Source organism: Harmonia axyridis, chromosome 1, assembly GCF_914767665.1.
Source record: "Harmonia axyridis chromosome 1, icHarAxyr1.1, whole genome shotgun sequence".
NCBI classification, from domain to species: Eukaryota; Metazoa; Arthropoda; class Insecta; order Coleoptera; family Coccinellidae; genus Harmonia; species Harmonia axyridis.
In genome coordinates this window covers 67,929,494-67,943,255 of record NC_059501.1, presented here as the reverse complement: position 1 = coordinate 67,943,255, position 13,762 = coordinate 67,929,494, and the positions used below count along the sequence as shown (strand labels likewise).

Here is a 13,762-nt window from a genome sequence, read left to right as displayed (position 1 = left end):
CTTGCACAACGGCCTAAAATCTTCTGTTGCCTAAATTTTTGTACACTAAAAATGCATGATTGTCTTCAATGGTAATTGAAATCAATTGTGTATAAAGTCGTTATGCTTCCAGAACTGTCATCAGTGTCTTTTCTAACGTTACAGAAAATAAGTTTAGTGCAAGTTTATGAAATTGTTCCATTAATTGTTGAAAAGTTTAGAAAAAATTTTTCTATAGAAAGGTGAAAATCAAAACTCAGTTATTTCTTGTTAGTTGGAAATCATATCTCCAAAATTCGAAATCATAAACTCAATTAACATATTCACAATAATACAATATTTCATAATGATCTTATGTATCTATAGTTTTTGAAATGTTGACATAGAAATCAAGCTTTTTATGCTTTCAATAAGATAATGATTTTGATTCGAACGAAAAAACAAAATTAAATTAATATATTAGAGCTAAGTGATTCGCGTTTCCTTTTTGACCATAAATATTAGAAAAAAAAATTGATAACCTTGTTAGGACCGGTCAACAATGATAACTAACTAATTCTTCTTGGCGATCTTGGAGATCAATGCCTTTAAGTTGGGAGGAATTAATAAATGCCTGTGGCACTACCACTACGCTTCCTCGTCTTCCGGTTCTAAAATTCAGCCCACCACAGAGTTTACGCTCAGCTTATTTCAAAAACCATCCTTTTCGCCATATTTTAGTTTTTATTTCAGCTTGATATCTTGATTCCTTTTGAAGATTCACATATTCAAATAAGAGCATGGAAATGTTTTAGGCAAAAAATTCAATTGATAATGTTTCAATATTCAACAAAAATTTGAAACGAAAAGAAAAACATAATTGGCATTTTTCAATATTTCGTACCCCCACCTCTAGCGGATATACAGGGTGTTCTGATTTGTTTCCGACAAACTGAAACGGGTGATAGATCACATCATTTTAAGCAAAAAAGTTTCTATGAACATGGGTCCGGAAATGCTTCGTTTCCGAGATACAGGGTGTTAAAGTTGAAAAAATAATTCGCGTTTTCTTTAATATGTTTTGACTGCTTCGAAATCATTTCATGAAATTATTTCTATTCAAATATTAAATTTAAATTCATTTTGAAAATTTCTAAGGCGAAATGCATGCGGATTTTTTATTGCCCACTAATAAGTAGAAGTGGTATGCTATGTAATTGTTGTTTTTAAGTGTTCTGAATATTCTGTTTCCTGAAATATTGCGTTGTTGGGATGCTTTACGAATATTGAGTTTTTATTTTCTTCGAAGGTCTGTAAAATCCTATTTCTCTGTAGATGATTTCTTCTTTGTATGCTTCGTTCGGGCCTTTGGTAACCAATACCATTTTCCTGTATTTGTTGATAAGCTATTAACTTAGTTAACTATAATTATAATTAATGACATCTGAACCTAACACACTTTAAATCTGTCATTGTATATTTTGAATCTATTGCCGCAACAATTGTTGAATGTAAAACAATCAATCATTCGAAGATGTCATTTGTGCATTCAACAGAACGGTGGACATTTCGAACACCTTCTTTAAAAATTATTATGTTATTTTGTTTTGTTCTAAATTGTTACTTCTAAAAAATATTTAATTTAAAATTATTACAAATTTGTTTCTACATGTTTTAGAGATTACGAAAATATGGATTTGGCTTTAAATGCGTTTTTCTCTGAAACGGTTGCCCCTAGCAACTTGAATGAGTTATACCTTTTTTAACTAGAAAAGTCAGGGGAATCGATTTTTTTAGTCCAGAATGACGTACAGGGTAGCACAGAAAAGTTGCTACGGTTTAAAGGGGACGAAATGATTGCCAGTGGCGCCCTCTAGAAAATACAACCAAATCGACCACAAATTTGAATTTCTCACCTCAAAAAACCCTATGTACCAACTTTTATGCAATTATTTGGAATCAGTCGAAAGATATTTAAGCAAACGCGAATTATTTTTTCAACTTTAACACCCTGTATCTCGGAAACGAAGCATTTCCGGACCCATGTTCATAGAAACTTTTTTGCTTAAAATGATGTGATCTATCACCCGTTTCAGTTTGTCGGAAACAAATCAGAACACCCTGTATAACTGCGCGCAATCGCCGAAACATCGAATGGATAAAACGAATAATGCGATCTTGAGCAATTTCGTCATATCAATGAATCAATCAGTCGAAACACTCGAAACCATGATCAACAGATGCGATTGATTATACTGTGCTGTTATTTATACAGACTTATGTAATTAGCTTTCATTCATAAATTTCTTGAAATATTTGAGAATATTTTGAATAACAGTGCAGATTCCATTGTATCATCCAGTATTCATCAACTTCAACTATTTTATGTCACTTTCACACAATTCGAAGTTTTTGGATTACTTGAGCTCACTATATTTACATTGATTTCTAATCAAAATATAACCGATTTGAGTTAAGTGATTGCAGATAATTTGCCATTAAAAGAACTGATGAATACGCTTTAGAATAGAAAGTTACGTATTCTGTTTGGAGTGATGTTCCATCGAAATTTTCAAGATTCGTTTATTCGGGGTTAAATGCAATTCAAGGAACGTGCTCAAGGAGTCTGCCAGCTCAGAGCATTTGAAATTGATATAACCTAAGTATTTTAATTTAATGTTGATCTAAATATAGACGCTTATCTCAACCGGATCGGATATGTTGTCAAGGAAATATTGGGTAGTTTTTTTCAATATTTTTCTTGGTTTTTCTATGGTTTTGATGATGTGATCAGCTCAAAATTTTGCATGAGACTTGAAAATATTTTTTATATCAACACCCCAAATCTCAACCAGGGCCGCCACCAGACATTTTGGCGCCCCGGCAAAATAAAAGTTCGCCGCCCTAATTCCCTAATTGTTTAATCGTATCTTTATTGACTGCTATTAAATTGATACGTTTTGTTATTTTCCAGGAAAAAATTATTTTTAGCAGCTGCTGAGGACACTGTAGAACTACCATTCATTACTAAATATTTTTCGATTTAATGAGATACGTATACAGGGTGTTCTACCATTGACGTGAAGCCTTATTAGGATTAAACGCTGAGATTTACGAATTATTTTTCAACTCAGTAACATTAAACTCCATTAGAGCTACATTCTCAAATTCTTTGAAAATACTGCTTAAAACTTACCGTTTTTGTGATATTTCGATACTCCATAAATTAAAGAATCTTAGGAAAAACCTAATAACTTCAAAATTAATTTATTTGTTTGAATCACATTTTGAAAGAGAACGGAGGTCAGTTCTGATGATTTTTTGATAATCATTGAGAACTGTACTGGGTGTTCGTAATGAGACGATTCATTGATGACATATTCATTCGTTAACACTGGGCATACTCCAAATGGCACGCCCTATATTTCTCATATGGTGGAGATAATAAAATTTGCTACCTAATAAGAAATAGAATACATGGTATGCCATTTGGAATAAGCCCAATATTAACGTTTGAATAAGTCATCAATGAATCGTCTCATTTTGAACATCCAGTAGAGTTCTCAATGATGATCAAAAAGTCATCAGAACTTAACTCTGTTCTTCTAGTATCCACTTTCAAAATCTCATTCAAATAAATTATTACGAAGTTTTTAGTTTTTCCAAAGACCCTTCAATTTACTTATGTAAAATCAAAAAATCTTAGGTTTGCATAATATAAAACATCGAATAAAATTGAATTCATTTATTTCATTCCATCTGAAATTTCAATGAAAAACATGGTGTTTCCAAAAAAATATATAGTCATTCACACATTTTTGGTACAATCTGCTTGTTTCCAAACAATTTGATAATATAGTTCTAATGGAGCCTAATGATACTGTGATGTGTAGAAAAAAAAATCTAAATTTCAGCGCTTTTTGAAAATCACCTTGACAAATTTATCAAAGGACGATTTCATCGAAAACTCCCTAAATTTTTCAAAAGTAGAACGCTCTAAAACAAATAGACGAAGGAGTTCTGCATTTCTGTACCTACCTATTCGTATTTTTATAACTACATACTTTACAGCGCCTATTCAGCAAAATTTGAACTTAGTCGTATTTGAAATATTAGGTTTTTTTTCTGTATTCCACTTGAATTTTCTATGGATTTGATGTTAACCACACGAAATTTTGTACGTATCTTGAAAAAGTTGATCTTCATATACACTTAAAATCTTAACCCTATTGGATTTGTAATCACGAAAATATTAGGTATTTCTTTTCCAATATTCTTCTTGAATTTTCTATGATATTTGGATAATGTGATCAACTTGAAATTTTCATTTCATATCAACATCAAGAATCTCTATAGTCGGTTTTGTGGTCTCGGTCACTTTGAGTTCATTTCTAGGTACTTACGTTTGAAAATTATCGTATATAAAATATAAAAACGGCCACACGGACGGGCAGAATCGAATTTGAGGACGGCTCAGTGTATCAAACTTTATCGTTTGAGACTATTCAGTATTCACGTCTCGAAATTCTAAAATTACAAACATTGGAACGAAATCATTTATCAAACAATATTTATTTATTTATTATAATTTGTTCAGTGAACGACCGCCCAGAACTCGATTTGAATATGATTATATTACTTCAATCTGCTCCCAATACACATGCATTCAATGCAAATTATCCCAAATTCTAAATATTGTCAACAAGATACCCAATCGTGTTGAATTCACATTTGCATTTGATATTTTCTACGACAACCTTCATTCATTGATGTAGATAGAGGAAATTTATAAGAGAGGCTTATCTACAGAATAAGCACACATCACATCCACAATTAGTGAAGAAGTAACTCTTTGATCCTGAAGATGACAACATCGTTGTTGAAACCCTTGTTTATGTGGATAATTCAGTAAAATACTTTGTCCACTGTGAACACGAGCAACATGATCATCTTTAGTACAATGCTTACTTCCAGGAAGTCAAAATTTTTCCGTGTTGTATGAAATCTAAACTTCCTGGTCTACCTTGGATTACCAAATATTTGATAGGTTCAATTTGTGATTTCAGCACCAAGGGGAAAGGACATTCTGCATTCATGTCTATCTATTTTGGAAGTAATCGATGTTTTTTTCGAAATACATAAATTTTTACACGGCAGCCAGTGGCCGCAGATGAAGAATTGAGTAGAGAAATATGAGAAAGATAACATTCGGCAATATCTCTCATAACACACTGAATATTACCCTACCCTAGTATAAACAATTCCTTAATAAATATGTCTTTCATATAAAATATCAATTGAAAATTGTTTGTTTTTCTGTATTTTCCATTTTGGTTAATAACCGTAGAAAAGCTTGATTGAAGAGAATGAAATTACAAAATATTATTCGGCTAGATTCATTATTTCGTCATACGAAGAGAGAAAGCATAACTAATTCTTGTGATTTATTAGATACCCACTCACAACACTGAAACAAATAAAACTCTGATACAGACAATAAACAATTATTCTGAAGAATCAAACTGTTAAATTGGCTTATGAATTTGAGTGTTACGACGATAGTAAAATGTTATGGACTTTACTAATATTAATTCTCGAGGAAAAATAACATCTTCATTTGATACTACAGAAGTTTTATTGGAAAGAACAAAATGAATCTAGAAAATTAATCAATATTAATTTGGTTTCTTCATCTTAATATTTCTACACCACTGGTACATAGCAGTTTTTTCACTTTCTTGTTTACCGAATGTATTAGAAAGCATTGTTATCAATCTAATACACAATACACAAAAATGTACAGGTTGTTTATAAGAAGATCATGAACTTGGAAAACTCAAATTCATCAAAACTCGAGATTTTTAAATTATAACCTATATTTTTCATGATTCCAGTCGATTCTACGTACAAAAATAGTGAGGGACTTGAGCAAACCCTATACCTAAAACGAATTCTTTAAGAGTTATCGAGGACTAACCATGAGGAAAAACCGCAATTCCTTACTGTGTGGAGTAGTCTGTGACATCCACAGAAAAAAACTAAAATTCGATGTTTGGATAACTAAATTTCATGAATTATGATTAATTTTTCGTTGGGATTGTTGAGAAATCCATAAACCAATACAATTTTCAATTACGAATATTTCATTACAATTCTTGAAATGTCAAATTTAGTTATGGAAACATTGAATTCTAGTTTCTTTCTGTGTTTTCCGGAAGTCACAGAGTACTCCACACAGTAATAAAGTATTCATTTTAGGCTTAGGGTTTGCTTGAATAACCCCCACAATTTTTGTACGTACTAAAAACCTACGGAATGAAATAATAAAAAATATAGGTTTTATTTTGAAAATCTTGAGTTTTGATGAATTTGAGTTATTCAAGTTCATGATCTTCTTATGAACACCCTGTACATTTTTTATTCAAACCGCAAACAGTCTTATAATACTATAATCGAAAAAGAACAAATTTTTCGAAAAAAGCTTTTTCTGCCGAAATGTTCGAAAAATTGTGAATACTCATCGTCATCATTTTTTCATAAGAATCCCATTAACTCATGAACTGTTCAGTTTTTACCCACGGTATGGTATATTGGTGAAATTTTCATCAAAAAAGCTATCTAATGATGATGATGGGAGTGCCATTTGAAATAAGGAAGTAGTAGTCTGTTTCCGGTATAACCGGAAGTTGTAGACATAATGAAAATATTTTAGGAAGAAAGATCATTGTCTCAAACCCCAACATAAAAATTCTCAATTCAAAATAATGATTAGTTTTCCATAAACGTCTAATAGGGCATCCCGGTGAATACCAGTTATATCAAGTTGAGCGTGGTCTGAGAGTACTCCATGTCTCAAAATGTTGAAATTTGTACGAGACTATCAACAGTCCAAACAAAATAAACACATCAAATTCCTTTTAAATCGGTTGGAAACTGTGGAACATTAATCATAAAGCTTCCTCTACCTACGAAAGCATAAAGATGAGTATTCGAAAAATTCATGAACAGTAGTAAACTGAAATAAATGTAGTACCTATTAAGATGAATATAAATAAGAGACGTCGATATTTTCAGATTTTGAAATCGTTAAATTATTATTGAAAATTAAAATAGGAAGACAAATATTCACGGTTGGCATAGGAAATAATTCAGTAAAAAAAGGAAGGTTCATTTCGAGCTCTAACCAATTTTGACCAATGAACAGCATCAGCACGAAAAAATTCTCAATACGAAAAAAAATTGAATTTCATCATCAAGTTTTTTCTTGCTAATAGCCTCATCTATTACAGTGTTATAAACGAATTCAATTTTTTTCATCAAGTCCCCTCTTCGAAAAAATGAAATTGATAGGTTTCCCTTTCTCCAATTCATTGAATTATATCCGTGCTGTCCCTGTAAATATTAGAGTTGATTGTCCACTGTGTATTAGCACAGTCACTCTTTCTTTACGTAAAATGTGTATCTGAGGTAGACGAATAAAACAAACTATTTTTAAGGACATGTCAACAACAATGGTTCAAGAAGTAGTTCATGTGGGACCTAAACCTGAGGAAAAAGGTGTTAAGAAGTATTTACTACCAGCAGACATCGGTACCGATCCTAATTTCAAGAGGAAAATAGTTTGGAAAAATGTCTTGGGTTTCATCGTGTTGCACTCGGGTGCCCTTTATGGTAGCTATTTGTGTTTTACAGACGCCAAGTGGCTGACTGTTGCATTTTGTAAGTCTTTGATATTCTCTTGTATTTATTTATTTTATTTTTCAATATATTTTTTATTTCTTCAAAATTCAAATCGAGTAATGTTGAGAGGAGTAGCTACTCAAATAAACCCTTATTTGTATCTAAAGAATCATCAAAAATAACATGAAATTGGAATGGCTTAATAATTTTATTTCACGTGAAAATTCTGTAATTGAAATCTCTTTGTGTGATCGTTCTCTGAAGACCATTTCTTCAGAATGTCAATTCGTTTTTTTCAGTAATTTTTATGTTTTACAGTTTATATAATACTCATATCAGATAATAGAAATCAATTACCGTTTTGCAGATAGAGATGAGAGAGTTTTTTAAATGAGACATCTATATAGAGTAAGTATTTGATATGTACATATATTTCAACCAAAGATTCCTGAGGTCGAAGAAAACACTTTTTAACTTTGTCTTTTTTCCATTAGGCTCGATTGAAAAGATACGAAATAAAAAAATGAAATTTTTAGTTTTCTCTCAAATGGAATGGTATCGAAGGAAATGATTTTTGGAGTATAGTTTTTTATTGATGTGATGAATCTTTTGCGAACATAAAATTCCTTCAAATTTCGGCTACCTCCAGAATTTATGCTATACTATGTTAGAAAAAAAGGCAAATTGGAAAAAATAGTTTAGAAAAAAAATTTACTTTTGACCTCAGGAATCTTCGGTTGAAATTCATCTACAAGTCAAAAACTCACCCTGTATATTTTTCAACACAGTATTTTAGCCGCATATTTGTCGATTTTTCGTATTTAAAAAATGTTATCCGTTTCAAAGATATTGAGTTTCTCAATTTCATTCTTGAAATGGGATACCTTATATACATATAGATATATTTAATTTATTTCGAGGTTTTATTCATTTTGTGACTGTTGTATAATTGTAATCAAGTCATTTATAGGATGTGCAATTCAAAAAACATCTCCTCTCCTTGATATCTCTAAAACGTTAATTAATTTCTATGATCTGTTGTGAGTACCATATAAACCACAAAAATTTCTTAAAAAAACATAAATGAATTAAAATAAAATAACGCAATTAGGAATTGAAAAGTTCCTGATTTCACGTCAGTGCATTCTTAATTTTTTAAATTGAGAATTCCACATGTAAAACTGAAAAATAACATGACATATTTGTGCTGACTTCATATTGTCAGTATAGGAAAATTTATATTGTTTCACGTCAATAATTGGCTATTCTCTTCAATAACACCTAAATTAGACTGGAAACTTGTTTCGATAATTATCTGGTATCTCTTTGAATTATTCTTGAGAGAAATGCCATTAACGATAAGCCCTTGAAAATAGGAAAGTTTTCAATTAGGCGTTAATAGAATTATTCAAAATTATGTTGACTAATCGTAATAATCGAGATAAAATTAATATGATCCTCATTACCTATATGTGAAATTTCATAATTTATGCAATCATTTATTATTTTTTTGAATGATATTTAGTATACCTTAGTTGCTCTTTTGGAATTCTGAAAAAAACACAATTTTGTTAAATAAAATTATACACGTGTACCCAAATTGAAGATATCAAGGAAAATAATAGATTCCTTGGATGATTTTAAGAAAAAAGTCCTATAAACATGGGCCTGCAAACGCATTATTTTCGAGATGCAAGGTGATTCATTGTAGTCCTTTTTTTTGTAATGATTATACCGGCTTATCGAATATTTATTAATCTTCGCTGCAGATTCAGTAAATAAGTACCAAAACTATGTAATTTATTCATCTATCACAGCTCACTAACTGGATTTTTTCAATAATTTGGATTTTCCTAGAGAATTATTTCAAATATTTTTCTTGAGATCGGTAGCAAATACGAGTAATACGAGACAAAAATACAAGAAAACAAAAAGCCTAGTACGGGACTGATTTCTTTTTACATTTTTCTAAACTTCCAGTTGTCCATCAAAATAGAGTTCTGGAAAAAAGAAGCGGGCACTATTCCAATATCATCCTGTAGATGATATTGTCACATGATGGAAATTTTAAATTGGATTATCTATGATAAATTTAAGTTGAATACCTTGTGAAGAGAAGGTGCTATGAAAAGAAAACTGAAGAATTCAATATTCAGTATGTCGAAAACAAAGCCTTTGTGAACTTTTGTTTGTAGAAGTTTTTTTCTTGAAATAATCTGAGGAATCTGTCATTTTTCGTTTGTACCTCCAATTTAGGAACATCCTGTACCTATATTTTGACATATCGTTTTTTGTTACCTACATTGTAACTCTACAGAAATCAATTCAAACGTGTACTATGGATTGGTATCCAGTAGGAAACAACATAATTAAAAGTTTTGAAAAATATATTCAGAATTATCCAATTGCTTTTCAAATGATTTTTCATTAAAAGCAGGGGATGTTTAGGACATATTATTATGGATCACAATTCAGCAGGATGGACCAACTTGTCAAATCAGCGCAATTTTCACAAAATAATTACAATTTTGAAAATTTGTGAAACATCGCTTAATGACTTCGAAAAAATTGAGCTAATCTCTAGATAGTGGACAGGAAGCTTTTTCTAATTCACATAAAATGTTAAAATTTGAAGGGAATTTTATTTTCGATTATTAAAAATAATCAATCATAATTAATTTATCGAATTCAATAATAAACATTTGAAATTGTTTGAGGAAAACATTTTCAACTTTCCAAAAATTATCAGTTCACTTACGTTTTGGTATAATTAAAATCCTAAAATAGGATAAATTCACTTGTTCTTTTTCTAAAACTAAAGGATCTATTCGCTTTTAATTCGTTTCACTAAAAAAGTGAAACAGTTGCTCTCTTACATATCTTATATACCATACTTATTTGACACAGCTATCCAGAATTTTTCAAACCAAAAAATCAAATCATAGACAAATAACTCAACAAAATCTATTCAACATATACATTAACAATATTTGACTTCAAAGTGGATACTGCCCCAAATTGTTTGGCAGTCATATTATATGTATTTCATAGTGATAACCCGAAGTTCAAATATTGTGGAATCATTTTTGATTTTTGTTTTTCTCAGTCAAATCATGAAAACAACACTGACAAGAGATTTTCTGTGTTTTCCGGAAGTCACAAACTACTCCACACAGTGAGGAATTGCGGTTTTTCCTCATTTAAGGTTCTTCCTCGATAAAAATTTACAAATTTTTCAAATATATAAATCTTATTATAAAATACATTGTTAATTTAGCCTTAATTTTTTCGTCATTTCAGATTGGATACTGACATTCTTCACTGGAGTAGGCATAACTGGAGGAGCTCATCGCCTTTTCTCCCATAAAACCTACAAAGCAAAGTTGCCCCTAAAGCTACTTATGCTGATTCTGCAGACGATGGCAGGACAAGTGAGTTTGTATATTTGATAGTTCATGTTAAGAAATACTAGAAATCAAACATTTTACCCAATCGAAAGATATTTCTCCTCGTACCATATCTCAAGAGCAGATCAAACATAAAACGCAATCAGATGAAGTAAACACTTGAAGACCTGTGAAAAGAAGAATCTTTGAAGATGCAATAATTCTCCTCTCAATTCTACGGCTGGATTCGAAGATACAGGGGACAAGCAAAAAGTAACCGATATTTTCAAAGATTTCTGATTATTCAGGTCTTCACTAGACAAAAGTATCGGATGTCCCAAATTCATCGTCTAGTGAGGGGATCTCAGAATCCATTTGAGCTAGAAGAAAATGAATGGGCATTCTTTTGCTCGATTTTTGAGAGAATTAATTTGGTAAAAACCCCAACCTCGTGAATTCAACTGTTTTCAAGCTATAAGACAATATTGGATAATGACATGAATTGGATGATTACACCAGTGGATTCTACTGAAAAAAGTGCATGTAGAACGTTTTTGTTTCATGTTGATAGCAATAGTGATGAAGAAGTTATGAAAACTTTTCATTTCACGCCATTTTAAATTTTTCTCTTATAGCTTGAAAACTCAATTTCATGGGGTTGCGATGCCCGAAAATGTGCTAATTTTTTTCTAGCTCAAAGGGATTTTGAAATCTCCTCACTAGACAATCAATTTGGGATACATCTTAAAGTTATAATGAAAAAACGACCGTTCAAAAAAACAGCATTCTACTACGTTATTTTTATTCTACGAAAATTGTTTGGTGACATGACTTCTTCAAGTGAGTATTACTGGATAATGAACTTTGTGACTCAAAGAAATAGAAGAAACAGAAAGATGCATGAAAATTCTATAATTTTCTAAAAAAATTCAGTAGAGTGTGTCTGTTTAAGTCTGTTAGATTAGAATTTGTTTTTTATGATAGTAATATATCCGATATTTTTCTAAAAAACCGTCGGATATTTCATAAGTTGTCATACTATAATTATCATGGACATATACATTTCCAGATAGCAATCAACCATTCCAACAATTGTGATTTCTATCAAATTTCATTTCAATTGATCACTAATAAAAATAACAAAATTGTGGGAATTGTAATCATTTGCAAAACAATATCCTACATATATCATTATAAACAAATGAAGAAAAAATTATATGTTTAACTCGACAGCAAAGTAGAAACTGCCTTGGCTGAATTCCTGAACTATCAGCCGCTGTAGTCAATCTACTACCTTGCTGCCTAGTAAAACAAATATCTATTCTTTTGACTATATAATATTCCATAAATATTATTTGAATAATATCCTGTAGCTAATAAATGTATTGTGTGAGTTAAATTTCTTTTCTGGTAGCTTTTCTCGCGTACCTTGCTTATATGGTACAAAAAACGAAAAGAACATTTAATAGATACAGGACATAGCTAATTTGGATGATATTTATGAAAGTTTAACATTGAATTGAATTGAAAACATGAATTTCAAGTATACCTTATATAGAAAAGTAATTTCAAGCTTCAAAAATAATAATTCTTTCAAAACTATAGAAAATATCGGAAGAAAAATGTGGGAAGCACTGAATTGAAGTCAGGAAATTCTGAGGTCTCTTGGAGACCATATAACTGCTTAAAAGTATAAATGTTGGGCTTCAAGGCTCTAAGAGAGCAATTGACGAATAAATGACGAGCGCTCAAAAGCTTCCGACTCCCTGTCAGTGCTTTGCTCATTTTCAATTTGATTCCCTGTTCTTTTGCTTCAAATTTCATGGATCATGTTCTCGAACTAACATTGTCATTAATTCTTATAGTTCGTGAAGATCATTATCGTCTAGCTTCCAATTTTTGTACCAAATTTCCTGCAAATAGCTCTTTTAGTTTGAGATAAAAGTTCTTGAGGGCGGACGATTTCTATTTCCGTTTCTGATCATTCCAAATTGTATGTAAAGAATGTAAGAATAACATTCCAACTCCGAGTGAGTATGAATGACAGTTTTTACAAATCTGTATAAAAAGTATGATTTGTAGAAGATCATTTCAAAAAACATGACTAGAGTTTATATTTAAGAACAGTAAAAACCGGACTTTTTCACTTAACAACAAAAATTTTCAGAACTGCATGTACATTTGGGTGAGGGACCACAGATTGCACCACAAATTCAGCGACACAGACGCAGATCCACATAACGCAATGCGTGGATTCTTTTTCTCTCACATGGGCTGGTTAATGAGTAGAAAACATCCTCTGGTTATCCAGAAAGGAAAGACAATCGACTTGTCTGACTTGGAGGCAGATGAACTGGTGATGTTCCAGAAGAAGTGAGTTGAATCACTTGGTGCTTATTTACTATTAGTAGAAAAACATATTGGACTCATGCAATTTTGTGGGAAGAATTTGAATTAAATGTAACCACTCCACATTTTGAGGCTTTAAATGCTAATGTAGAGAAATGTTCTAAAAAACTGATCAGAGCCTTTCCTACAAAGTTTGCCAAAAATAGCTGCCTTCAGATCGTCTGTGGCATTTCAAATACTCGAAATCATTTTTTCTCTTGTTTACTCTAGAGTAACTTCAACGTTATTGTTTTGTAAATGGTTATAACGTCTGTGTGGAAATATATTGAATTAATTTCACGGCTACCAGACAAATTTTTCAATTCTGGAAAAAGTACCTTTTCGAGCAG

General features: G+C 31.1%; 1 protein-coding gene across 2 annotated transcripts in view; it reads left to right on the top strand.

Moving 5' to 3' along the window:
• Nucleotides 1–13,762, top strand: part of LOC123675700 (acyl-CoA Delta-9 desaturase-like) — a 34,211-nt gene that overhangs the window by 13,834 nt on the left and 6,615 nt on the right. Inside the window, exons 1-4 of one of the 2 annotated variants that reach the window (XM_045611173.1) lie at nt 114–221; nt 7,455–7,677; nt 10,939–11,069; nt 13,192–13,397. In XM_045611173.1, coding sequence (XP_045467129.1) covers nt 7,458–7,677; nt 10,939–11,069; nt 13,192–13,397 — 557 coding nt within the window. In that variant the 5' untranslated portion in view covers nt 114–221; nt 7,455–7,457. Of the gene's footprint in view, nt 1–113; nt 222–7,454; nt 7,678–10,938; nt 11,070–13,191; nt 13,398–13,762 lie in introns of those variants that run through there. The other variant, XM_045611165.1, reaches the window with a different exon arrangement.